At 44.5% G+C, this 26,932-nt stretch overlaps 3 protein-coding genes across 3 annotated transcripts in view; all 3 read right to left on the bottom strand.

The window, feature by feature from the left end:
• Nucleotides 1–26,932, bottom strand: part of dpy (dumpy) — a 92,895-nt gene that overhangs the window by 40,262 nt on the left and 25,701 nt on the right. Inside the window, 22 exon segments of the mRNA XM_068288095.1 lie at nt 44–1,633; nt 1,714–2,040; nt 2,350–2,658; nt 2,744–3,082; nt 3,158–3,787; nt 3,852–4,175; nt 4,247–4,564; nt 4,779–5,096; nt 5,172–5,498; nt 5,567–5,899; nt 5,970–6,287; nt 6,355–6,678; nt 6,990–7,307; nt 7,369–7,989; nt 8,052–10,493; nt 10,572–11,057; nt 11,338–11,520; nt 11,637–11,858; nt 12,133–12,762; nt 12,913–12,990; nt 13,179–13,247; nt 13,319–13,462. Of these exon segments, the coding sequence (XP_068144196.1) occupies nt 44–1,633; nt 1,714–2,040; nt 2,350–2,658; nt 2,744–3,082; nt 3,158–3,787; nt 3,852–4,175; nt 4,247–4,564; nt 4,779–5,096; nt 5,172–5,498; nt 5,567–5,899; nt 5,970–6,287; nt 6,355–6,678; nt 6,990–7,307; nt 7,369–7,989; nt 8,052–10,493; nt 10,572–11,057; nt 11,338–11,520; nt 11,637–11,858; nt 12,133–12,762; nt 12,913–12,990; nt 13,179–13,247; nt 13,319–13,462 (10,650 nt within the window).
• On the bottom strand, nt 16,456–20,972 carry LOC137577373 (mucin-22-like). The gene is made up of 4 exons (XM_068290814.1): nt 19,599–20,972; nt 17,277–17,383; nt 16,868–17,182; nt 16,456–16,606 (listed from the first exon to the last, which is right to left on the bottom strand). Exons 1-4 carry the CDS (start codon nt 20,970–20,972, stop codon nt 16,456–16,458), a joined length of 1,947 nt encoding a protein of 648 aa, XP_068146915.1.
• On the bottom strand, nt 21,065–24,389 carry LOC137577362 (mucin-22-like). Its single transcript, XM_068290802.1, has 2 exons — nt 22,398–24,389; nt 21,065–21,202 (listed from the first exon to the last, which is right to left on the bottom strand). The coding sequence occupies exons 1-2, from the start codon at nt 24,387–24,389 to the stop codon at nt 21,065–21,067; spliced, it is 2,130 nt and encodes a 709-aa protein (XP_068146903.1).

Below are 26,932 nucleotides of genomic sequence, written 5' to 3'. Positions count from 1 at the left end.
GTTAGTGAGCGTATGTTTATATAGTTTCAATCGAATTAATTACCTATCTTGGAGCACTGTACAAAAGGATCGCCAGTCATGCCACGTGGGCATGTGCAAATAGGACTATGGTTCTTTGTGCTGCAAATGGCGCGAATACCACATGTGTGCAGGCAAGGATCGACACATTTCTTGTTAACGCATGCTCGCTCTGGTGCGCACTCAGCACTAACTACACATTCTGGACGGCAGTTGGGAGGTTGGTTGATGAAACCAGATTGACATGAGCACACGGCTTGGTTATTTATGCTTCTGCAGTTGCTGTTGGGACCACAGGGTGACGGTACACAGGGATTTAAAGGCGGTGGCGGCGTAACTGGTACGGGTCTACAGCTAAAGAACGGATCTCCACTATAGCCCTCCGGACAATTACAGGTTGGTACATGATTGTCAACAGTACAGATGGCGAACTCGCCACACATATTATCACAGGGATCAATACACTTAAAGCGCACACAGGCACGGGCAGGAGAACATTCATCATTAGTTTCACACTCGCGACGACAACCACGCTGTGCGTCATAAGGATTGCCTTCGAAGCCGTCATGGCAATAGCAGGCACCTGCTCCATTGCGTTCACGACACTCAGCATGAGGACCACAAGGTGATGGCTCACATGGCGATGTGGGCGGTGGTGTTGGTAGTTCTGGTTCCTGTAGCGTACAACCGAAAAGAGGATCGCCGGCATAACCATCGACACAGGAACAGACAGCATTGTGTTGAACCACTTGACATATGGCATTATTACCACAAGAGCCGGGACAAGGATCAATGCAACGCTCCTGTTGGCAGGATAAATGATTTTGGCACTCATCATTATTGGTACACTCTGGTCTGCAATTTGGTGGACGGCCAATATAATTTGGTTGGCAGGAACATGCAGCTTGTTCGCCGATCTCACGACAGATGGAGTTAGGGCCGCAAGGGGTTGGAACACAAGGATTCTCGGTGCTCTTGGCCACATCTTTGACACATCCTGAAATTGGATCCCCAGTCATGCCGGAAACGCAGCTGCATATGGGATTGTGGTTAACCACCTGACACTTGGCATTATTGCCGCAGGCTCCGCGACAAGGATCAGCGCATTTTTGATTAATGCATGCTCGATTTTGAGGACACTCGGAGCTGACAACACATTCGGGCTTACAACTGGGTGGGGCACCAATATATCCTTCCAGACAGCTGCATACCGCATGGCTATTTGAATCGTGACATTGACTATATGGTCCACAAGGCGAAGGTTGGCACGGATTCTCCGGACGACGCGTCACAACTTCAATGACTGAACATGAGCGATGAGGATCACCTGTATATCCGTCAAAGCACATACAGTTGGGTGCATGATTCAGGACCCGACATTCGGCGTTGATGCCGCAGGCTCCCGGACATGGATCTTGACACTTGTTGTTAATACAAGCAAGAGCACGATCGCAATCTGGGTTTTGGACACACTCTGGGCGACAACCGCTGTATGGATCGCCGATGTATTCTGGCAAGCAGGCACATGAACCAGCACCATTCCGTTCACGGCAAACGGCATTCGCTCCGCATGGACTTGGGTTGCACGGATTTCGAGGTATTTCAGTTGGAGTAACTGCAGGGTAGCAAGAAAAAAAGCAAAGCAATACGAATAAGTAAAAGTGAGCGTGATATTTGATATGCAAAAATATATACTTCGCTGTACAACAGCACAACCCGAGAATGGATCTCCGGTGTAACCAGGCTCGCAGGCACATGTCGGATTATGCTTAATGACCGTGCACAATGAGTGCAGTCCACAAGCTCCGACACATGGGTTTGCGCAACGCTGATTGACACACGCCAGGTTGCCTGGACAGTCCGCACTACTCATGCACTCGGGCCGGCAATTAGGTGGCCGTCCGAGATAGTCAGGCAGACAGGAACATGCAGGCGAACCACGCACATCAATGCATTTTGAGTTGGGTCCGCACGGGGAGGGTATACAGGGATTACCAGTTTCTTTGGGTGTGATAGGTTCCACTAAATAGCCACAGTCATGCCAAATAGTTGAAGTAAGTGGAGTGGTTACACAATAAACACATTTACACAAACACATTTACATAGTTGAAGAGTTGAAAGTTCGGATAGTACAGTTGTAGAGGGTTTTTGTTTTTTATAGAATGTACATAAAAAATAAAAAACATAAAGTAAAAAAGAACAGAAATATTAAGGTAAAGGGTTTATATACATGCAGGAAGGATTTTCGCCAAGCAATCCAACTGGACAAGTTAGAATGTTTGCTGTCCAATTGTCTTGTCAGCTATAATACATATATCTACACATGCTTACATAGTATTTTAGTGCACCGATTGAAAGGATCTCCAGTAAAGCCTGGAGAACAGGAACATGCAGGATAGTGGTTTATAACTTGACAACGTGCCTCAATGCCACAGGTACCTGGGCAGGGATCTACGCATTTTTGATTCTGACAGTTCAAATCTTGTGCACAATCGGAGCTGACAATACACTCAGGCCTGCAGTTGGGCGCAGAGCCAATAAAACCTGGCTGGCAAGAGCAGACGGCATGGTTGTTGATTTCACGGCACTGGCTGTATGGGCCGCAGGGTGAGGGTACACAAGGGTTAACATCAGCTTGTGCTGGGGATGGGGCAATAAGGAAGACGTGGGGAGAAATTAGTCAGATTTTATTCGCTTTGGGCTCGTTAGTAACTAGTACACCTACGTTGTGGAGGTAGCTGGGGTATTTCGCGACAAGCACTGGATGGGTTTCCAGTGAAGCCGGCCAGACAGTGACAGCTGGGCAAATGATTGAACACACGACACTCGGCATTCAAACCACAGACGCCCGGACATGGATCTGTACATTTCTGATTTCTACACGACTTGTCGCGTGGACAATCACTATTTACAACGCATTCTGGCCGGCAGCCACTGTACGGGTCTCCGAAATATTCAGGCAAGCAAGTACACGAACCGGCGCCATTTCGTTCTCGGCATTCAGCATTGGGACCACATGGGGAAGGTTCGCAGGGAGTCAGGCGTTCTTGTGGAGTTGGGAGAGCTAAGGGGTCCATAGCATAAGGAAGAATTTAATAATATCTGATCGTTGAGTTTTCTTTGAAAGGTGGTTGCTTACGTTGAGGATTGCAACCGGCGAAGGGGTCGCCCGTATGGCCAGACTCGCATGTACAAACGGGAGAATGGTTGACAACGTTGCAGAACGCATTAAAACCGCAAGAGCCTGGACATGGATCCTTGCATCGTTCATTGACGCAAGCCAAATTGGCAGGACACTCAGAATTTAGTGTGCACTCTGGACGGCAGTTAGGTGCGCGGCCAATAAAGTTTGGTAGGCAAGAACACACACCGGTCTCGCCTATAACACGGCATTGCGAATTGGGTCCGCATGGACTTGGTACACATGGATTATCATTAGACTTGGGGCTTTCAGGCTCTTCACGCCAAGGTGCACATCGTATGAACGGATCACCGCTATAACCAGCCGGACAAGAACAGATGGGGTTGTGGTTGGTGACCTTACAAATAGCCTCATTGCCACAAGTTCCTGGACATGGGTCTACACAGCGCAAATTAACACATGCCCTATCTTGTGAGCATTCCGAACTGACTGAACACTCGGGTCGACAGGAAGGTGGAGCACCAATATAATTGGTAATGCACGAACAGACCGCATGCTCGTTAACTTCGCGACACTGACTATAAGGACCACATGGCGAAGGTACACAGGGTTGAACAGGTGCTGACACTAAAAATGTATTATGTGGCATTATTACTGGATGGCCAAGAACGACGTAAAACAAATACTCTACATTTTGGTATTTCGCGACAATACTGAGATGGATTTCCTGTGTAACCAGAAGGACAGCTACAGCTAGGCGCGTGGTTAATTACATAACACTCGGCAGATACACCGCAAACGCCAGGACAGGGATCACGACACTTGTTATTTAGACAAGCCCGATTCTTTGAACAGTCAGTATTAAGAACACATTCTGGACGGCATTCTGTGTAGGGATCCCCATAATATTCGGGCAAACAGGTACATGAACCAACACCATTTCGTTCCTTACATTCGGCATTCGCTCCACAAGGGCTGGGATTACATGGTTGCGCGATTTCCGTGGGTACAATAACTGAGAAATTACGGTATATAACATTTAATGAAAAAACTATAAACTTTCTTCGACAGTTCAAAAACCCTTACTTTTGGGACTACATTCTGAGAATGGATCACCTGCATAACCTTCAATGCAACGGCAAATTGGTCTATGATTATTTACAAGACATGTAGTCTGAACACCGCAGGTGCCCACGCATGGGTCCTGGCAGCGTAAATTGATGCAAGCCAAATTGCCGGCGCACTCCGAGTTTGAAGTACATTCAGGACGGCAATTTGGCGCCCTACCCACATAATGTTGCAAGCATGAGCACACGGGTTGCTCATTAGCCGCCGACACCCGGCACTGAGAATTGGGCCCACAAGGTGAGGGCACGCATGGATCCACAGGATCTTTCGGGCGTTCTACATATACCATAACATGACACCAAATATATATTTGACAAACAGCAACATGCACCAAAAAAAGCCATAAAATAGTTTGTACATATAAAAGAAATAGATAGTAAAATATATAAAGTAGATGTCGATAATGAGGAGCTTTTTGGTATGATATTAATGAAGGGCAAAATACTGGCCCACTTCGTCGAAAAAGATGAAGATGATTTGAGATTCTTACGTTCTTGGGGAATGCAGCGAATAAATGGATCGCCGCTGTAGCCAGGACTGCAGGAGCATATGGGATTATGATTCAATACGCGACAGAGCGCATTATTTCCACAGGTACCCGGGCATGGATCTTTGCATCGTTCATTAATACACGACGTATCCTGTGCGCATTCAGAACTGCTCATACACTCTGGCCGACAGTTTGGTGGAGCGCCTATATAATTGGGGATACAGGAGCAAACTGCATGACCATTAAGGGCACGACAATTGCTATATAGACCACATGGCGATGGTTCACATGGATTTTCGGGTATTATAGGATCGGGATCTAAACGCATTGAAATATTCGTCAATTAATGGAACTCTTCAAAATAGGGGCCTAAATAAAGTATTGAGGTCTTACAGCGCGTTATTTCGGTAATTTGATGACAACCAAATTGAGGATTTCCTGTATAGCCAGGAAGGCATTCGCAGTTGGGGGCATGATTGAATACAGCACATTGCGCATTATGACCGCACATGCCAGGGCAAGGGTCAACACATTTTTGATTTACGCACGATCGCGATTTATGACAATCTGAGTTAATTACGCATTCAGGACGGCATTCTATGTAAGGATCGCCAAAATATTCTGGTATACATTTGCAGGATGCTGCACGGTTACGTTCCTCGCAAATGGCATTTAAACCACATGGGCTAGGATGGCATGGTTGACTGATTTCTATGGGTGCTGTGTAGCAACGAAAATGAGTTTTTGAGTATATTTTGTGTGTTTAGTTGGTTTACTGGGATTCATACTTTCTATAATCTTGTAGCAGCCTGAGAAGGGATCTCCGGTGAAGCCAGCGTCACACATACATACGGGTGCATGAAGGCTAACGTGACATATGGCATTATTGCCGCAAGAACCAATACAAGGATCGGCACATCGTGCATTCATGCAAGCCATTCTTCCCGGACATTCTGAATTAATGGTGCATTCTGGACGGCAGCCTGGCGGACGTCCAATATAATTTGTTAAGCAGGAACATACCGCACCGTTGCTGGACGGCTGGCATTGAGAGTTGGGGCCACAAGGCGATGGTACGCAGGGATTTATGGGTACAATGGGATCAGGTATGGGTGTTGGCTCTACAATTGGTTAATAGTAACATTATATTTAAAGTTTTTCAATACCCTACAGCGATTCTGAAAAACCTACTTCGTTCTGGCAAACACTGATGGAACGGATCACCGGTGTATCCATCATAACAGCTGCAAATGGGCGAGTGATTCGTGCAGCGACAACGAGCATTATACCCACAAGTACCGGGACATGGATCGCGACAGCGTTGATTAATACACGCTCTATCTGATGGACACTCTGCACTGGTAAGGCACTCGGGTTTGCAATTTGGAGGAGCACCCAAATAATCGGGAAGGCAAGCGCATACCGGTCGCGTGTCAACCACGTGGCATGTACTAAAGAGTCCACAAGGCGAAGGCCTACATGGATCTTTGGGTATTGGCAGATACATATCTACGAGGAGTATTAAATGATAGTTTAAGTCTAAAGGTCTGTTAGGAGTAAGGCAAATGGGTCATACTTGAGGGACGCTCGATGCAGGCGCGCAGTGGATTCCCTGTATAACCAGGCTCACAACTACACACGGGCTGGTGATTGGCAATACGGCAAAGGGCATTAAAACCGCAGGCGTTGACACATGGATCGCGACACTTCATATTTATGCAGGCTTTATCGCCGGGACAATCGCTGTTCTGCACGCATTCAGGGCGACAGTTAATATATGGATCACCGAAATAATTTTGTATGCAGCTACATGAGCCAGCCCCATTACGATCGCGACAAATGGCATTTGCACCACAAGGTGATGGGAAACATGGATCAGAAGGCAAATCGGGCACCATAACTGTGATTCAGATATGAAAATAGCAAGCAGGCGAATGATGTAGAAGACAAGACACTTTGGTACCAATTGAAAGTATATCTTACATGCTAAGTGAATACAAATAGTGATAAAATGATACAATATGATGAAGCTACAATATATACATAATACGAGACACATGCATGAAATGAAATTAAACCATAAAACCCATACTTCTAGAGCACCACTGAAAATAACATTGAACATTAAGGGCGCTAAAGTGGCGCATAATTTTACTTTAAAAATAATTCTAAAGAGAAAGGATAGAAAATAATGGAAATCTGTGTACTCACTTCGATGCATACTGCAGCCATTATACGGATCTCCTTCGTAGCCATCTTGGCAACTACATTTAGGTTGATGATTTTGCGTTTTGCATAGAGCATTGAAACCGCATGTACCGATACATGGATCTTCGCAACTTTGTCGAATACATGCCCTGTTCGATGGGCAATCCTGGTTGATAACACACTCTGGTCGGCAATTGGGTGGGGCTCCAAACATACCAGGTGCACATGAGCACTCAGCACGGTTATTAACATCGCGGCAGTTGGCATTTGGACCACATGGGTTCGGAAGGCATGGATTGACATTACGGGATGGCTCTGGGGCTTAAAATGGAACAAAAGGTTAGGCCTGAATTTAATTAATCAATGTCTATTAGTTACTTACGTTTAGGCACGCATTGCTCGAATGGATCACCAACGTAGTCAATTGGGCAAGAACATATGGGATTATGGTTGTTTACTTGACACTTGGCATTAAAGCCGCAAGTACCGCTACAAGGATCAGTGCATTTTTGATTGATGCAGGCCAAATGTTGGGCACATTCAGAGCTAACCACACACTCGGGTCTGCATGTGGGTGGTGCACCAAAGTATCCGACTTGACAACTACAAGTTGGATGTCCTTCCACAGTGCGACATATGCTATTGGGTCCACACGGATTCGGTTCGCATACACTGACTGGTCCAATAGGAGTACGCTTGCAACCAACAAAAGGATCTCCCTCGTGACCGCGCGTACAGCTACAGGTAGGTAAATGATTGACCACCGAACATTCGGCATTAGGACCACAAGCACCACTGCAGGGATTGCGACAATGTTGCTTAATACAGGCTAGCGCTGAAGGACACTCCGAATTATATATACATTCTGGTCGGCAACCAGTACTATATGGATCTCCAAAGTACGGCTCAATGCAACTACAACGGGCAGCATCGCTATGTGGCGTGCAAACAGCATTCTCTGCACATGGATTAGGATGGCACGGATTGATATGATCTTGTGGTTCTGTAAAAAACATTTATGTAATTTTTAAAATTGTTATGTTATTTTTAATAAAAACAACATACCGCGCTCAATGACCTTTGAACAACCAACGAAAGCGTCTCCTTCATAGCCTTGATCGCAGCTACAGTGCGCCGAATGGGCAATTACTGTACAGCGGGCATTATGGCCACAAGTATTAGCGCACGGATTCTGGCATTTCTCTTGTATACAGGCTTTATCGGAGGGACATTCGCTGCTTAGAGTACACTCGGGGCGACAGTACGGTGGGCTACCAATATAATTAGCCACACACGAGCATACTGGTCGGTTTTGTTTAATCTGACAAATCGAGTTGGGTCCGCATGGCGATGGAACACATGGATTTTGTTCCGATTTTGGCAAATCGCCTGGCGGCAGTTCTGGTATTCGGGAACAAGCCACAAATGGATCGCCCTCGAATTGTGGTTCACATGAGCAGATTGGATTATGGTTCAATACTTCACATCGCGCTCCAACGCCACAAGTACCAGGACAAGGATCAGCACATCTTTGATTAAGGCAAGCCTGATTAAGTGGACACTCGGAACTCACAACACACTCTGGTTGACAGACAGGCGGTGCACCCTTGAAATTAGGAAGGCATGAACAGGCAGCATATCCATCAGCTGAAGCAAGACAACGTGAATTCGGACCACATGGCGATGGCTCACAAGGGTTGCGTGGTCGCTGTGGTGGAGGCAGATAAGAAGGCGAACAGCTCGCAAAAGCGTCGCCAGAGTACCCTTCGGCGCAGACACAAACTGGTGCATGATTAACAACGCGGCATACTGCATTAATGCCGCAAACTCCGACACAGGCATCTTCACACTTAGCATTGACACAAGCCTTATCTGCGGAACAGTCACTATTTAAAACACACTCCGGACGACATCCAAACTGAGGGTTTCCGAAATAACCCTTCCGACAAACACAGGCCAGTTTATTGTTGTGACGTTTACATTCCGCATTGGGGCCACATTGCAGTTTGGCGCAGCTTGGTGCTGGAGTTGGAACAATTGCTGATGGCGTCGAGCACTGCTCATACGGATTGCCATAGAGCCCCTCAACGCAAGTGCACACTGGATTATGCTCATATACATAACAAATGGCATTACGTCCACAGGATCCAGGGCATGGGTCCAAGCAACGCTGTCCCAAGCAGGCACGATTGAAGGGACAATCAGAATTGGCAATGCACTCTGGGCGACAACGAGGATTTTGCTGTGCGTTAGGTCCAAAGCAGGGATCACACAAGGCCACACCATCACCATGAATTGAACACACATCGTTGGGTCCGCATGGCGAAGGGGCGCATGGGTCGCGTGACACATTTTTCAGAATACCAATTGGTACGCACTGTAGGAAAGCATCTCCGGCAAAGCCGTCTAAGCAGTGGCAGACTGGGGTGTGCTGGCGCACATTGCATATAGCATTGATACCACAAATTGTGTCAGCGCATGGATCAACGCACTTGTGATTTATACATGATAAGCTTTCACCGCAATCTGAATTAATATCACATTCCGGCTGACAGCCAGACTGTGGGTCACCAAGATAGCCTGGAATGCAGGAACAAACAGCACGATTGTTTATAAGCTTGCATTCACTATTAAGACCACATGGACTTGGCACGCATGGGTTCGCTTTGGGATGGTCAAGGCTATAACAACGGACGCCTGGATTACCAGTTAAACCAGCATTACAGGAACAAACCGGATGATGTTCTTCGACGCGACAAGTTGCCCCATAGCCGCATGCACCAGGACAGGGATCGTAACAGCGGAAACCCATACATGCTTTGTTGTGAGGACAATCAGCATCAATTTGACATTCATAACCGTGACAACCAACCAGAGAGGTTGGATCACCAGAGAGGCCATCAGGACAGACACAAGCGGTTTGACCATCACCAGCCACTACACAATTGGCATTGGGTCCGCACGGATTGGGATCGCAGACGGTACGGCTTGGTTCACGGCATCCCTGATAGGCATCTCCGACATAACCTGAACGGCAGTAGCACTCCTCACGATTTCCGGCTACATAGCAATCAGCATTGCGTCCACAAGGTCCAGGCTGACAGAGTTCAATTGAAACTGCTGGCTTCTCGCAAAGTCTAAATGGATTGCCAATCTTATTATCTGGACAATAGCAAACCGGTTGACGTGAAGAATCGCAAATAGCTCCAGTGCCACATGGATTTGGATCACAAGGATTAATGGGCTCAACGCAACCTCTGATCGTATTTGGGCTTTCTACATAACCTGGAAGGCAGGTGCATTTGGAAAAGCCATTGCTTAAAACAGAACACTGAGTATTGGGACCGCATGGTGATGGATCACAGGGGTTTGAGGGCAGTTCACAGGCAATAAGCGGTGGTTGGCCTTCGTATTCGGGAAGACAGAAACAAACTGGTGCTCCATTAACGCGTCGACATCCCGAGTTAGGGCCACATGGATTTGGTGTACACTCATCACCTTCGGGAACTGTTGAACAAATAAGTGTGGGATATAATATAACAGAACCAATTGCATCTTTAAGTAATACAAATTTCTAATACTTACTGCAATTCTTAAAAGGGTTTCCAGTGAGTCCCTTAGGGCAGTAGCATATGGGATTGCCATTATCTAGTTCACAAAGCGCATTGAGACCACATGGATTAGGTTCGCAAGGATTCTGCGGTGGACTGCAACCCACTTGAGGATTGCCATTATAGCCAGGTGGACACTTGCACACTCCCCTGTGATTGATAACATCACAGAGAGCAAAGGCACCACACTGACAAGGTGAGGAGCATTTACCATTGATGCACGCCTCACTTGCATCGCACTCGGAGTTACTGCGACAACCCAGTTGCTGAAGACACTGGACATAGGCATTTCCCAAGAAACCAGGTAAACAGTGACAATCGATGCCATGATTAACCGGCACACATTCGGCGTTCTCACCACAAGAATCTTCTTGGCATGGATTAATGCAACGACGATTGAGCCGATCACAAAGCTTTGTCGGAGGACAGTCCTCGTTGTATTGGCAGACATGGGTACGTGCTACGGTGGTTTTGGTTAGGGATAGTGGTTAAGGTGCATAGCGGATTGTTCGGTGTATTTATAATTCATATTGTGTTTTTGTTGTCGTGGGTTGTTTCAGGGCAGTACATAATTTATACATGGTGGCAATGGTGTACGGGAATTTGTACAGTGTATGAAATAGAAAGACATCGGAAATAAATAAATGTGATATTAGCAGATAATTACATAAAATTTGGAATGTATTTTATCCATTTAAATAGTAAGTGCTATCGTGCAGTCGACAAAACGACCTACTAACCTGGCTGGCAACCAATAAATCCATTGCCTTGGTATCCATCTGAGCAACTGCACTCGGCCGCATGATTTGTGTTAATGCAAATAGCGTTCTGGGCGCAAGGATCATGTTCATCGCAGGGATGTTGACAACGTTGATTAATACAAGCCTCGGTCACTCCACAATCAGAATTCTCTTGACACTCTACTGTAAGTGGTAGAAAAATTTTAAATAAATTGATTTGAAATGATTTTCGTAGAGGTAATAGAATTAATTGTCAAATATTATGTATGGATGAATTGATTAATTGATTAGTGGCTTACTTGAGGTTTTAGTAGGTACACATTTAACCATTGGATTGCCTTCATGGCCCTGTGGGCAAGTGCATATGGGTCGATGACTTTTGGCTGTGCATTTAGCACTGGAAGCGCATATTTTAGCAAATTCACATGGATCCTGGCATAGGCCCATGTAACAGGCCTCGTTTTCAATGCAATCATTGTTTGACTGGCAAGGTTCAGGTGTTTTTGGTGTACCTGGCGGTTCTACTTGTTAGAAAGTGAGTAGGTAGTAAGAATATTGGTTAAAATTAATTTAAATTATTATTCAGTTGTGTTACAGTTAAAAATGCTTTGATATTATTCTTAACATATCTATATATGTATGTGCAGTAATATTGTTGATATATACAAGAAAAGATAAATATTTACATTTGCCATTTTAGGACATTGAAATATATAAGTATCTTATAATATATTCGATGTACATTTTAATATTTCAAGATCCCAAAGTGACAGTAGTCATACGTAATTAAAATACCTTTCTTCTGACAACGACCCAATTTACAATGCTCGTTTGGAGCACAGTTAGTATCTATGGTACATGGATTAATTAGTGTGATATCTGTTGTGTTTCCAGGTGGTGGATTTATTGTTGGAATTAAAGTATCAATTTCAATTGTAGTGCCGGGCTCTGTAGATAATTCGGTGGTCCAAACTGTTCCACTAGTCACCGTTGACGTATCTGGCATCTCATTTGAAGTATCTAGGCGAGTGGTCTTCATTTTTGGGGTTGTGGTTCTTCTCTCACTATCACCCTTATTATCTTCTCCACGCAAGGTTGTGCTGGTCACAGCCGACACAGTGGTCGTCGTAATTAATGGTTCTGGTGTTGGCGTATGAGTGATATTATTCTCACCATCACGATAGCCTTTAGTGTGACCCGATTTTGTTGTTGTGGTCTCTATTATGGGCTTAGACGTGTAGGTTTGGTTAGTAGTTGGGCTAGTGATTGTGCTGGATTCAGAGATGCTAGTAGTGCTAGAGGTGGTGATTGTTGCCTTTGAAGTGGTTTTTGGGTTAGATGTTGGTTTTCTTGTTGTGGTTGTAGTTGTTGTCGTTGATTTCTTTGAGATTGTGGTGGTAGTACTAGTTGTTATTGTTACATTAGCTAAGGAAAGAGATATATTTACATGGGTAAAGGGATGTTATTTAATATTACACATATGTATGTACAATTCATATTTACACATTTATAGTTAGAAATTTAACATGTGAATTCAGTCTAAATATTTTAAGTAACCATGTATGTACAACTTACCCTTGATACAAGCACCAGTTGTGGGATCGCATTTGACACCAGGTGGACAATGTTCACAGCCAGGTGTGCGACCAGATACTGGAATTTTAAAATCAATAAATCATAAAATTAGTAAAAGTTAATGTCATAGTATGTTTCTTATGATTATGCGTTATAGAATTCTCACGGAATCAAGCATAAGCTTAAATGTAAGCACAGCATGATTGTTCTATACTCTTATAACACACGGTACTCTTTGTCAAAATATATAGAGCTTGTTAACTTACCATCGAGGCAATGACAACCATCACATTCGGAACCATCACGGCAGTCTGATTTACGCTGGCACTCACAAACTAAATTATAAAAAGGAATAATAATTTATAAATAAAGTACACTATAATAGCTATGGTTTAACAATAGTAACCTCTGGAACAAACAGGTTGATGCTCAATAACGCGGCACTCTTCACTGCGACCGCAGGGGTTTTCATGTGAACAGGGATCCACACAAAGTGCATTGATACAAGCCTGCTGACTGGGACATTCATCACTTGACGCGCAACCGATCTCTATTTACATTATGTTTGAAGTAAACAAATTGTTAGCATTAGTTTGGAACCATATAATACATTTTCTTTGCATTCTCAATACAATTTTAGTCAATATTTCAACAGTCAAGAATCCTGTTCGAGAGGTAGTTTTTCTTCATAGTTTCCTCTTTTTTTTAATTTCAGTTTTCAATGCAGTTAGTAATAATATTTTGGTTTATCAGTTTAATAATTCTTTGATTTGTATTGGGTGCATCATTATATCAAATAGCACAATATAATCTAGCAGACTTAGCCAATAGATAGTTTTACTTATTTAGTTTAGTCTTAAAAGTTGTTACTAAACAACGTATACACATGCAAGCAAGCATTAAAACATAGAGTTAGTGCAGTTTTAAAAGCTTTTTACAATATTTAATGATTAGTAAACACCTGACCACATGCATTTATCATAATATGTTATAATCAATAATATAGATACATTTACACTTACGATATGTGATAAACGAACAAACGGGTATGTACTAAAAATACAACAAAATCAACACAGATATTTATATGAACACAAAACAGAATCACAGAACACTGAGACAGCATGCACGTCGATCGAGCACATTGAAGAGAACAAACGAGAACCTTCAAAATAATGTGGGGTATGGTAAAGAATTTTATGAAATTTTCAGCAGGCAAATAGGTAAGCAGACATCAAAAGCAGGCAACTAACATGAAAGGAGCAAACAAATATTGCATATCATATCATATGGTAGGGGCATGCAAAACGACCGCCATTTGACAGTAAATACTAATGGACGAATTGAATTTTTCCTGTGGACACATATATATCGAACTATTCCGAATAGTGATTTGTTGTGAAGATTGGTGGTTGTGGGTTGGTGATAGTGGAAGGTGCAAGACGTTTTCTCGAAAGACAACAGAAGAAGCAGGAACGAGAGAAGAAAGGGAGGAGTACAATATGCAATTGAAGATTTTCACAAAGAGCAGGGATTGCAAGGAACATAACGACACAAGGAAAATAACATGCACGTGTCTGTCAGAAAATCGAATGATTGCTTGGGGAACATGATGAAATTCATTACGACATGGAAAGAGAGAAAGACAGAAAGTGAGACAGAGGAATAGAAGTATGACATTCAACTGAAACAGGCCTCTACATTTTCGCCAGATACCTTGGCTTTTCAAAAGTAGTCAGAGCCTCGATGCCATGAAGTTTTACCGCAACCCCTGGTGGTTCCTTGCAATTTATTCATTCCGAAATAGTAAGAGAACTTTTGGATTTGGTATCAAAACTTACAAATATATGTACACAACTTTAGTTACCTGCTTTAATAGAGCAATCGGGTATATTTACATCTGCGACGTTATCACAAAAGCACATTGCGGTGTGATTCAATGTATGACACACTGACATATTTTGCATTTTACAAAGGTTTATGTAGTAGCTACAGGGTTTAAGGCATAATGCTTCTAAACATATTTCGTCATCAGCACAGTCGTAGTCTGTTCGGCATAAAACTGTTTGTTGTGTTGTTGTAAAAACGTCACTCATTGTCGTGGAAGTTGCAGTTAACAAATCAACCGTATTAGATGCCATAGTCATAGAAATCGGAGTTTCCAACTCAGTAGAAATTTTGGCAGTCGATGAATAAGCGGGGTCTTTCGATGACACTCCACTTGTCGGCTTGGTTTGAGAGACTTCAACGGTAGTCTGTTCTGTCAAGGAACTGGGAGAAGTTCTTTCTATAGAGAGAGTTGTGCCAAAGCTTGTCTCCGTGCTTAATTTAGTCTCTTCACTAGTTTTTGGTTCAAGAGTTGATTCATAAGTAGGGGTTCTGTCAGTCGTTGGAAAAGTAAAGCCTACTGAAGAAACGCCACTTGTTGGCATGGTTTGAGAGACTCCAATGGTAGTCTGTTCTGCCAAAGAACTGGAAGAAGTTGTTTCTACAGAGAGAGTTGTGCCAAAGGTAGTCTCCGTTCCTATTGTAGACTCTTTAGTAGTTCGTGGTTTAATAGTTGATGCATAAGTAGGGGTTCTGGCAGTCGTTGGGAAAGTAGAGCCTTCTGAAGGAACTCCACTTGTTGGCATGGTTTGAGAGACTCGAACGGTTGTCTGTTCTGCCAAAGAACTGGGAGAAGTTGTTTCTATATAAAGATTTGTGCCAAGGGAAGTCTCCATGCCTAAAGTAGTGTCTTCAGTAGTTCTTGGTACAAGCGTTGATGCAGCAGTAGGGAACCTGGCAGTCGTTGGGAGAGTAGAGCCTTCTGAAGGAACTCCACTTGTTGGCATAGTTTGAGGGACTTGAACGGTTGTCTGTTCTGCCAAGGAACTGGGAGAAGTCGTTTCTGTATAAAGAGTTGTGCCAAGGGAAGTCTCCATGCCTAAAGTAGTGTCTTCAGTAGTTCTTGGTACAAGAGTTGATGCAGCAGTAGGAATTCTGGCAGTCGTTGGGAAAGTAGAGCCTTCTGAAGGAACTCCACTTGTTGGCATGGTTTGAGAGACTCGAACGGTTGTCTGTTCTGCCAAAGAACTGGGAGAAGTTGTTTCTATATAAAGAGTTGTGCCAAGGGAAGTCTCCATGCCTAAAGTAGTGTCTTCAGTAGTTCTTGGTACAAGAGTTGATGCAGCAGTAGGAATTCTGGCAGTCGTTGGGAAAGTAGAGCCTTCTGAAGGAACTCCACTTGTTGGCATGGTTTGAGAGACTCGAACGGTTGTCTGTTCTGCCAAAGAACTGGGAGAAGTTGTTTCTATATAAAGAGTTGTGCCAAGGGAAGTCTCCATGCCTAAAGTAGTGTCTTCAGTAGTTCTTGGTACAAGCGTTGATGCAGCAGTAGGAAATCTGGAAGTCGTTGGGAAAGTAAAGCCTTCTAAAGGAACTCCACTTGTTGGCATGGTTTGAGAGACTCCAATGGTAGTCTGTTCTGCCAAAGAACTGGAAGAAGTTGTTTTTGTATAAAGACTTGTGCCAAAGGAAGTATCCATGCCTAAAGTAGTGTCTTCAGTAGTTCTTGGTACAAGAGTTGATGCAGTAGTAGGGAATCTGGCAGTCGTTGGGAAAGTAGAGCCTTCTGAAGGAACTCCACTTGTTGGCATAGTTTGAGGGACTCGAACGGTTGTCTGTTCTGCCAAGAAACTGGGAGAAGTCGTTTCTGTATAAAGAGTTGTGCCAGAGGAAGTCTCCATGCCTAAAGTAGTGTCTTCAGTAGTTCTTGGTACAAGCGTTGATGCAGCAGTAAGGAATCTGGAAGTCGTTGGGAAAGTAGAGCGTTCTGAAGGAACTCCACTGGTTGGCCTGGTCTTAGAGACTTCAACTGTTGTCTGTTCTGTCAAGGAACTGGGGGAAGTTGTTTCTATACAAAGAGTTGTGCCAAGGGAAGTCTCCATGCCTAAAGTAGTGTCTTCAGTAGTACTTGGTACAAGAGTTGATGCAGCAGTAGGGGTTCTGGCAGTCGTTGGGAAAGTAGAGCCTTCTGAAGGAACTCCACTTGTGGGCATAGTTTGAGGGACTCGAACTGTTGTCTGTTCTGTAAGGGATTTGGAAGAAGTTGTTTCTATATAATGAGTTGTGCCAAGGGAAGTCTCCGTCGCTAAAGAAGTCTCGTCTGTAGTTCCTGGTAGAAGAGTTGATGCAGCAGTAGGAATTTTGGCAGTCGCGGGGAAAGTCGAGTCTTCTGAAGGAACTCCAGTTGTTGGCATGGTCTGAGAGACTCCAACTGTTGTCTGTTCTGTCAAGGAACTGGGAGAAGTTGTTTTAATAGAGAAAGTTGGGCCATAGGTAGTCTCCGTGCCTAAAGTAGTGTCATCAATAGTTCTTGGTACAAAAGTTGATGCAGCAGTAGGGATACTGGCAGCCGTTGGGAAAGTAGAGCGTTCTGAAGGAACTCCACTTGTTGGCCTGGTCTTAGGGACTCCAACGGTTGTGTGTTCTGTAAGGGATTTGGAAGAAGTTGTTTCTGTAGAGAGAGTTGTGCCAAGAGAAGTCTCTGTCGCTAAAGTAGACTCTTCAGTAGTTCTTGGTAGAAGAGTTGAAGCAGCAGTAGGGATTCTGGCAGTCGCGGGGAAAGTAGAGCCTTCTGAAGGAACTCCACTTGTTGGCATGGTTTGAGGGACTCGAACGGTTGTCTGTTGTGCCAAGGAACTGGGAGAAGTCGTTTCTGTATAAAGAGTTGTGCCAAAGGAAGTCTCCATGCCTAAAGTAGTGTCTTCAGTAGTTCTTGGTACAAGAGTTGATGCAGCAGTAGGAATTCTAACAGTCGTTGGGAAAGTAGAGCCTTCTGAAGGAACTCCACTTGTTGGCATGGTTTGAGAGACTCGAACGGTTGTCTGTTCTGCCAAAGAACTGGGAGAAGTTGTTTCTATATAAAGAGTTGTGCCAAGGGAAGTCTCCATGCCTAAAGTAGTGTCTTCAGTAGTTCTTGGTACAAGAGTTGATGCAGCAGTAGGAATTCTGGCAGTCGTTGGGAAAGTAGAGCCTTCTGAAGGAACTCCACTTGTTGGCATGGTTTGAGAGACTCGAACGGTTGTCTGTTCTGCCAAAGAACTGGGAGAAGTTGGTTCTATATAAAGAGTTGTGCCAATGGTAGTCTCCGTCGCAAATGTAGTCTCTTCAGTAGTTCGTGGTTGAAGAGTTGATGCATAAGTAGAGGTTCTGGCAGTCGTTGGGAAAGTAGAGCCTTCTGAAGGAACTCCACTTGTTGGCATGGTTTGAGAGACTCGAACGGTTGTCTGTTCTGCCAAAGAACTGGGAGAAGTTGTTTCTATATAAAGAGTTGTGCCAAAGGTAGTCTCCGTCGCAAATGTAGTCTCTTCAGTAGTTCGTGGTTCAAGAGTTGATGCATAAGTAGGGGTTCTGGCAGTCGCGGGGAAAGTCGAGCCTTCTGAAGGAACTCCAGTTGTTGGCATGGTCTGAGAGACTCCAACTGTTGTCTGTTCTGTAAGGGATTTGGAAGAAGTTGTTTCTATATAATGAGTTGTGCCAAGGGAAGTCTCCGTCGCTAAAGAAGTCTCGTCTGTAGTTCCTGGTACAAGAGTTGATGCAGCAGTAGGAATTTCGGCAGTCGCGGGGAAAGTCGAGTCTTCTGAAGGAACTCCAGTTGTTGGCATGGTCTGAGAGACTTCAACTGTTGTCTGTTCTGTCAAGGAACTGGGAGAAGTTGTTTCAATAGAGAAAGTTGGGCCATAGGTAGTCTCCGTGCCTAAAGTAGTGTCATCAATAGTTCTTGGTACAAAAGTTGATGCAGCAATAGGGATACTGGCAGTAGTTGGGAAAGTAGAGCGTTCTGAAGGAACTCCACTTGTTGGCCTGGTCTCAGGGACTTCAACTATTGTCTGTTCTGTTAAGGAACTGGGAGAAGTTGTTTCAATAGAGAAAGTTGGGCCATAGGTAGTCTCCGTGCCTAAAGTAGTGTCATCAATAGTTCTTGGTACAAAAGTTGATGCAGCAATAGGGATACTGGAAGTAGTTGGGAAAGTAGATCCTTCTGAAGGAACTCCACTCGTTGGCCTGGTCTTAGGGACTCCAACGGTTGTCTGTTCTGTAAGGGATTTGGAAGAAGTTGTTTCTGTAGAGAGAGTTGTGCCAAGAGAAGTCTCTGTCGCTAAAGTAGACTCTTCAGTTGTTCTTGGTAGAAGAGTTGAAGCAGCAGTAGGGATTCTGGCAGTCGTTGGGAAAGTAGAGCCTTCTGAAGGAACTCCACTTGTTGGCATGGTCTCAGGGACTTCAACTATTGTCTGTTCTGTTAAGGAACTGGGAGAAGTTGTTTCAATAGAGAAAGTTGGGCCATAGGTAGTCTCCGTGCCTAAAGTAGTGTCATCAATAGTTCTTGGTACAAAAGTTGATGCAGAAGTAGGGATACTGGCAGTAGTTGGGAAAGTAGATCCTTCTGAAGGAACTCCACTCGTTGGCCTGGTCTTGGGGACTCCAACGGTTGTCTGTTCTGTAAGGGATTTGGAAGAAGTTGTTTCTGTAGAGAGAGTTGTGCCAAGAGAAGTCTCTGTCGCTAAAGTAGACTCTTCAGTAGTTCTTGGTAGAAGAGTTGAAGCAGCAGTAGGGATTCTGGCAGTCGTTGGGAAAGTAGAGCCTTCTGAAGGAACTCCACTTGTTGGCATGGTCTTAGAGACTCCAACAGTTATCTGTTCTACCAAGGAACCGGGAGAAGTTGTTTCTATATAAAGAGTTGTGCCCAGGGAAGTCTCCGTCGCTAAAGAAGTCTCGTCTGTAGTTCCAGGTACAAGAGTTGATGCAGCAGTAGGAATTTTGGCAGTCGCGGGGAAAGTCGAGCCTTCTGAAGGAACTCCAGTTGTTGGCATGGTCTGAGAGACTCCAACTGTTGTCAGTTCTGTAAGGGATTTGGAAGAAGTTGTTTCTATATAATGAGTTGTGCCAAGGGAAGTCTCCGTCGCTAAAGAAGTCTCGTCTGTAGTTCTTGGTACAAGAGTTGATGCAGCAGTAGGGATACTGGCAGCCGTTGGGAAAGTAGAGCGTTCTGAAGGAACTCCACTTGTTGGCCTGGTCTCAGGGACTTCAACTATTGTCTGTTCTGTTAAGGAACTGGGAGAAGTTGTTTCAATAGAGAAAGTTGGGCCATAGGTAGTCTCCGTTCCTAAAGTAGTGTCATCAATAGTTCTTGGTACAAAAGTTGATGCAGCAATAGGGATACTGGCAGTAGTTGGGAAAGTAGATCCTTCTGAAGGAACTCCACTCGTTGGCCTGGTCTTAGGGACTCCAACGGTTGTCTGTTCTGTAAGGGATTTGGAAGAAGTTGTTTCTGTAGAGAGAGTTGTGCCAAGAGAAGTCTCTGTCGCTAAAGTAGACTCTTCAGTAGTTCTTGGTAGAAGAGTTGAAGCAGCAGTAGGGATTCTGGCAGTCGTTGGGAAAGTAGAGCCTTCTGAAGGAACTCCACTTGTTGGCATGGTCTCAGGGATTTCAACTATTGTCTGTTCTGTTAAGGAACTGGGAGAAGTTGTTTCAATAGAGAAAGTTGGGCCATAGGTAGTCTCCGTGCCTAAAGTAATGTCATTAATAGTTCTTGGTACAAAAGTTGATGCAGCAGTAGGGATACTGGCAGTAGTTGGGAAAGTAGATCCTTCTGAAGGAACTCCACTCGTTGGCCTGGTCTTAGGGACTCCAACGGTTGTCTGTTCTGTAAGGGATTTGGAAGAAGTTGTTTCTGTAGAGAGAGTTGTGCCAAGAGAAGTCTCTGTCGCTAAAGTAGACTCTTCAGTAGTTCTTGGTAGAAGAGTTGAAGCAGCAGTAGGGATTCTGGCAGTCGTTGGGAAAGTAGAGCCTTCTGAAGGAACTCCACTTGTTGGCATGGTCTTAGAGACTCCAACAGTTATCTGTTCTACCAAGGAACCGGGAGAAGTTGTTTCTATATAAAGAGTTGTGCCCAGGGAAGTCTCCGTCGCTAAAGAAGTCTCGTCTGTAGTTCCAGGTACAAGAGTTGATGCAGCAGTAGGAATTTTGGCAGTCGCGGGGAAAGTCGAGCCTTCTGAAGGAACTCCAGTTGTTGGCATGGTCTGAGAGACTCCAACTGTTGTCTGTTCTGTCAAGGAACTGGGAGAAGTTGTTTTAATAGAGAAAATCGGGCCATAGGTAGTCTCCGTGCCTAAAGTAGTGTCATCAATAGTTCTTGGTACAAAAGTTGATGCAGCAGTAGGGATACTGGCAGCCGTTGGGAAAGTAGAGCGTTCTGAAGGAACTCCACTTGTTGTCCTGGTCTCAGGGACTTCAACTGTTGTCTGTTCTGTTAAGGAACGGGGAGAAGTTGTTTCAATAGAGAAAGTTGGGCCATAGGTAGTCTCCGTGCCTAAAGAAGTGTCATCAATAGTTCTTGGTACAAAAGTTGATGCAGCAGTAGGGATACTGGCAGTAGTTGGGAAAGTAGATCCTTCTGAAGGAACTCCACTGGTTGGCCTGGTCTTAGGGACTCCAACGGTTGTCTGTTCTGTAAGGGATTTGGAAGAAGTTGTTTCTGTAGAGAGAGTTGTGCCAAGAGAAGTCTCTGTCGCTAAAGTAGACTCTTCAGTAGTTCCAGGTACAAGAGTTAATGCAGCAGTAGGAATTTTGGCAGTCGCGGGGAAAGTAGAGCCGTCTGAAGGAACTCCACTTGTTGGCATGGTTTGAGGGACTCGAACGGTTGTCTGTTCTGCCAAGGAACTGGGAGAAGTCGTTTCTGTATAAAGAGTTGTGCCAAAGGAAGTCTCCATGCCTAAAGTAGTGTCTTCAGTAGTTCTTGGTACAAGAGTTGATGCAGCAGTAGGAATTCTAGCAGTCGTTGGCAAAGTAGAGCCTTCTGAAGGAACTCCACTTGTTGGCATGGTTTGAGAGACTCGAACGGTTGTCTGTTCTGCCAAAGAACTGGGAGAAGTTGTTTCTATATAAAGAGTTGTGCCAAGGGAAGTCACCATGCCTAAAGTAGTGTCTTCAGTAGTTCTTGGTACAAGAGTTGATGCAGCAGTAGGAATTCTGGCAGTCGTTGGGAAAGTAGAGCCTTCTGAAGGAACTCCACTTGTTGGCATGGTTTGAGAGACTCGAACGGTTGTCTGTTCTGCCAAAGAACTGGGAGAAGTTGTTTCTATATAAAGAGTTGTGCCAAAGGTAGTCTCCGTCGCAAATGTAGTCTCTTCAGTAGTTCGTGGTTGAAGAGTTGATGCATAAGTAGGGGTTCTGGCAGTCGTTGGGAAAGTAGAGCCTTCTGAAGGAACTCCACTGGTTGGCCTGGTCTTAGAGACTTCAACTGTTGTCTGTTCTGTCAAGGAACTGGGGGAAGTTGTTTCTATATAAAGAGTTGTGCCAAGGGAAGTCTCCGTCGCTAAAGAAGTTTCGTCTGTATATCCAGGTACAAGAGTTGATGCAGCAGTAGGAATTTTGGCAGTCGCGGGGAAAGTCGAGCCTTCTGAAGGAATTCCAGTTGTTGGCATGGTCTGAGAGACTCCAACTGTTGTCTGTTCTGTAAGGGATTTGGAAGAAGTTGTTTCTATATAATGAGTTGTACCAAGGGAAGTCTCCGTCGCTAAAGAAGTCTCGTCTGTAGTTCCTGGTAGAAGAGTTGATGCAGCAGTAGGAATTTCGGCAGTCGCGGGGAAAGTCGAGTCTTCTGAAGGAACTCCAGTTGTTGGCATGGTCTGAGAGACTCCAACTGTTGTCTGTTCTGTCAAGGAACTGGGAGAAGTTGTTTTAATAGAGAAAGTTGGGCCATAGGTAGTCTCCGTGCCTAAAGTAGTGTCATCAATAGTTCTTGGTACAAAAGTTGATGCAGCAGTAGGAATTCTAGCAGTCGTTGGCAAAGTAGAGCCTCCTGAAGAAAGTCCACTTGTTGGCATGGTCTTAGAGACTCCAACAGTTATCTGTTCTACCAAGGAACCGGGAGAAGTTGTTTCTATATAAAGAGTTGTGCCCAGGGAAGTCTCCGTCGCTAAAGAAGTCTCGTCTGTAGTTCTTGGTACAAGAGTTGATGCAGCAGTAGGAATTCTGGCAGTCGTTGGGAAAGTAGAGCCTTCTGAAGGAACTCCACTTGTTGGCATGGTTTGAGGGACTCGAACGGTTGTCTGTTCTGCCAAGGATTTGGGAGAAGTCGTTTCTGTATAAAGAGATGTGCCAAAGAAAGTCTCCATGCCTAAAGTAGTGTCTTCAGTAGTTCTTGGTACAAGAGTTGATGCAGCAGTAGGAATTCTGGCAGTCGTTGGGAAAGTAGAGCCTTCTGAAGGAACTCCACTTGTTGGCATGGTTTGAGAGACTCGAACGGTTGTCTGTTCTGCCAAAGAACTGGGAGAAGTTGTTTCTATATAAAGAGTTGTGCCAAAGGTAGTCTCCGTCGCAAATGTAGTCTCTTCAGTAGTTCGTGGTTGAAGAGTTGATGCATAAGTAGGGGTTCTGGCAGTCGTTGGGAAAGTAGAGCCTTCTGAAGGAACTCCACTGGTTGGCCTGGTCTTAGAGACTTCAACTGTTGTCTGTTCTGTCAAGGAACTGGGGGAAGTTGTTTCTATATAAAGAGTTGTGCCAAGGGAAGTCTCCGTCGCTAAAGAAGTTTCGTCTGTATATCCAGGTACAAGAGTTGATGCAGCAGTAGGAATTTTGGCAGTCGCGGGGAAAGTCGAGCCTTCTGAAGGAATTCCAGTTGTTGGCATGGTCTGAGAGACTCCAACTGTTGTCTGTTCTGTAAGGGATTTGGAAGAAGTTGTTTCTATATAATGAGTTGTGCCAAGGGAAGTCTCCGTCGCTAAAGAAGTCTCGTCTGTAGTTCCTGGTAGAAGAGTTGATGCAGCAGTAGGAATTTCGGCAGTCGCGGGGAAAGTCGAGTCTTCTGAAGGAACTCCAGTTGTTGGCATGGTCTGAGAGACTCCAACTGTTGTCTGTTCTGTCAAGGAACTGGGAGAAGTTGTTTTAATAGAGAAAGTTGGGCCATAGGTAGTCTCCGTGCCTAAAGTAGTGTCATCAATAGTTCTTGGTACAAAAGTTGATGCAGCAGTAGGGATACTGGCAGCCGTTGGGAAAGTAGAGCGTTCTGAAGGAACTCCACTTGTTGGCCTGGTCTCAGGGACTTCAACTGTTGTCTGTTCTGTTAAGGAACGGGGAGAAGTTGTTTCAATAGAGAAAGTTGGGTCATAGGTAGTCTCCGTGCCTAAAGTAGTGTCATCAATAGTTCTTGGTACAAAAGTTGATGTAGCAGTAGGGATACTGGCAGTAGTTGGGAAAGTAGATCCTTCTGAAGGAACTCCACTGGTTGGCCTGGTCTTAGGGACTCCAACGGTTGTCTGTTCTGTAAGGGATTTGGAAGAAGTTGTTTCTGTAGAGAGAGTTGTGCCAAGAGAAGTCTCTGTCGCTAAAGTAGACTCTTCAGTAGTTCCAGGTACAAGAGTTGATGCAGCAGTAGGAATTTTGGCAGTCGCGGGGAAAGTAGAGCCTTCTGAAGGAACTCCACTTGTTGGCATGGTTTGAGGGACTCGAACGGTTGTCTGTTCTGCCAAGGAACTGGGAGAAGTCGTTTCTGTATAAAGAGTTGTGCCAAAGGAAGTCTCCATGCCTAAAGTAGTGTCTTCAGTAGTTCTTGGTACAAGAGTTGATGCAGCAGTAGGAATTCTAGCAGTCGTTGGCAAAGTAGAGCCTTCTGAAGGAACTCCACTTGTTGGCATGGTTTGAGAGACTCCAACGGTTGTTTGTTCTGCCAAGGAACTGTAAGAAGTTGTTTCTACAGAGAGAGTTGTGCCTAAGGTAGTCTCCGTTCCTGATGTAGTCTCTATATTAATTTGTGGTTCAAGGGTTGATGTATAAGTAGGGGTTCTGGCAGTCGTTGGGAAAGTAGAGCCTTCTGAAGGAACTCCACTTGTTGGCATGGTTTGAGGTACTCGAACGATTGTCTGTTCTGCCAAGGAACTGGGAGAAGTCGTTTCTGTATAAAGAGTTGTGCCAAGGGAAGTCTCCATGCCTAAAGTAGTGTCTTCAGTAGTTCTTGGTACAAGAGTTGATGTATCAGAAGGGAATCTGGAAGTCGTTGGGAAAGTAGAGCCTTCTGAAGGAACTCCACTGGTTGGCATGGTCTGAGAGACTCCAAATGTTGTCTGTTCTGTAAGGGATTTGGAAGAAGTTGTTTCTGTAGAGAGAGTTGTCCCAAGGGAAGTCTCTGTCGCTAAAGTAGACTCTTCAGTAGTTCTTGGTACAAGAGTTGAAGCAGCAGTAGGGATTCTGGCAGTCGTTGGGAAAGTAGAGCCTTCTGAAGCAACTCCACTTGTTGGCATGGTTTTAGAGACTTCAACTGTTGTCTGTTCTGTCAAGGAACTGAAGGAAGTTGTTTCTATATAAAGAGTTGTGCCCAGGGAAGTCTCTGTCGCTAACGAAGTCTCGTCTGTAGTTCCTGGTACAAGAGTTGATGCAGCAGTAGGAATTTTGGCAGTCGCGGGGAAAGTAGAGCCTTCTGAAGGAACTCCACTTGTTGGCCTGGTCTCAGGGACTTCAACTGTTGTCTGTTCTGTCAAGGAACTGGGAGAAGTCGTTTTTGTATAAAGAGTTGTGCCCAGGGAAGTCTCCGTCGCTAAAGAAGTCTCGTCTGTAGTTCCTGGTACAAGAGTTGATGCAGCAGTAGGAATTTTGGCAGTCGCGGGGAAAGTCGAGCCTTCTGAAGGAACTCCAGTTGTTGGCATGGTCTGAGAGATTCCAACTGTTGTCTGTTCTGCCAAGGAACTGTAAGAAGTTGTTTCTCTAGAGAGAGTTGTGCCAAAGGTAGACTCCGTTCCTAATGTATTCTCTTCAGTAGTTCGTGGTTCAAGAGTTGATGTATAAGTAGGGGTTTTGGCAGTCGTTGGGAAAGTAGAGCCTTCTGAAGGTACCTCACTTGTTGGCATGGTTTGAGGGACTCCAACTGTTGTCCGTTCTGCCAAAGAACTGGGGGAAGTTGTTTCTTTATAAAGAGTTGTGTTAGGGGAAGTCTCCGTCGCTAAAATAGTGTCTTCAGTACTTCTTGGTACAAGAGTTGTTGCAGCAGTAGGAATTCTGACAGTCGTTGGGAAAGTAGAGCCTTCTGAAGGAACTCCACTTGTTGGCGTGGTTTTAGGGACAGGAAACGTAGTGCCAAAAGAAGTGTGTGTTTCTAATGAAGTTTGTTCAATTTCGGGTGGAAGAGTTGATAAAACAGTTGGAAAAGAGGCAGTCGAGAGAAAGGAAAACCCTTCTGAAGGTACTCCGCTTGTCGCCATTGTCTGAGAGAATGTAGCGGTTGTCTGCTCTGTCAAAGAACTCTGAGAAGTTGTTTCTACAGGCAAAGTGGTGTTAAGGGTTTTTCCCTTTTCTAATGTAGTCTCTTCAGAAGTTATTGGCACAAGAGTTGATGGAGCAGAAGGGGTTGTGGCAGTCGATGGGAAAGTGGAGCTATCTGAAAAAACTTCTTTTGTTGGCATAGTTTGAGAGGGTGTAACGTTTGTCCGTTCTGTCAAAGAACTGGGAGAAGTTGTTTCTATAGATAAATGTTTTGTTGTTTTATACGATTCCGTTGTGACATTGTAAATCTCGGTAGTCTCATCTTCAGCCGTTATTTCTGTATAACGAGTACGCATTTCGGTTTGATTTGCCAATTGCATAATTGTATATTTGGTATTCGTAGGGTCGGTCGTGGTCTCAATATGTTCGTGTCCTTGCGGTATCTTTGTCGGTATACAGTCAGAAGAAGTGTTATTATTCAATGTTAAAGAGCAAATGCATGTAGTTATCCTATGTGCTGATGTCACACATTTAATGGCGCCAACACAAACCGTGTGACAGGGATCAAAACATTGACCCGACGATCCGCATTGTTGTGCCTCACTGCAATCTTCATGTGTGGTACAGTTGCCACCTGGTTTAGCTGCTTCATTTTTGTGTTTGTTTTTAGTTTGTTTTATCGAGGGGAGTATTTTTGTACATGATTTAAGTAAAAGTAAAAATTAAAAAAAAAAAAATAGGAACGTTAAAATATTTACATTTTTTAACCATATAAAGTAGAAAG

This window comes from Drosophila tropicalis, unplaced genomic scaffold, assembly GCF_018151085.1.
Source record: "Drosophila tropicalis isolate 14030-0801.00 unplaced genomic scaffold, ASM1815108v1 contig_1187, whole genome shotgun sequence".
Taxonomy (NCBI): Eukaryota; Metazoa; Arthropoda; class Insecta; order Diptera; family Drosophilidae; genus Drosophila; species Drosophila tropicalis.
The sequence above is the reverse complement of the archived record's forward strand: the minus strand, read 5'-3'. Positions and strand labels throughout refer to the sequence as shown.

Excerpts from the sequence above, each read along its gene's own strand:
- LOC137577373 (XM_068290814.1), bottom strand. The coding sequence starts at position 20,972 with ATGCCAACAACTGGAGTTCCTTCAGAAGGCTCGACTTTCCCCGCGACT. Across the intron at positions 17,384-19,598 it reads CAACTTCTCCCGGTTCCTTG|AACACACAACCGTTGGAGTC; the intron begins GTAGAACAGATA and ends AATCCCTTACAG. Across the intron at positions 17,183-17,276 it reads CTACTGCTGCATCAACTTTT|AACAGACAACAGTTGGAGTC; the intron begins GTACCAAGAACT and ends GTTCCTTGACAG.
- LOC137577362 (XM_068290802.1), bottom strand. The coding sequence starts at position 24,389 with ATGCCAACAAGTGGAGTTCCTTCAGAAGGCTCTACTTTCCCCGCGACT. Across the intron at positions 21,203-22,397 it reads CCCTTACAGAACAGACAACA|AACAGACAACAGTTGAAGTC; the intron begins GTTGGAGTCTCT and ends GTTCCTTAACAG.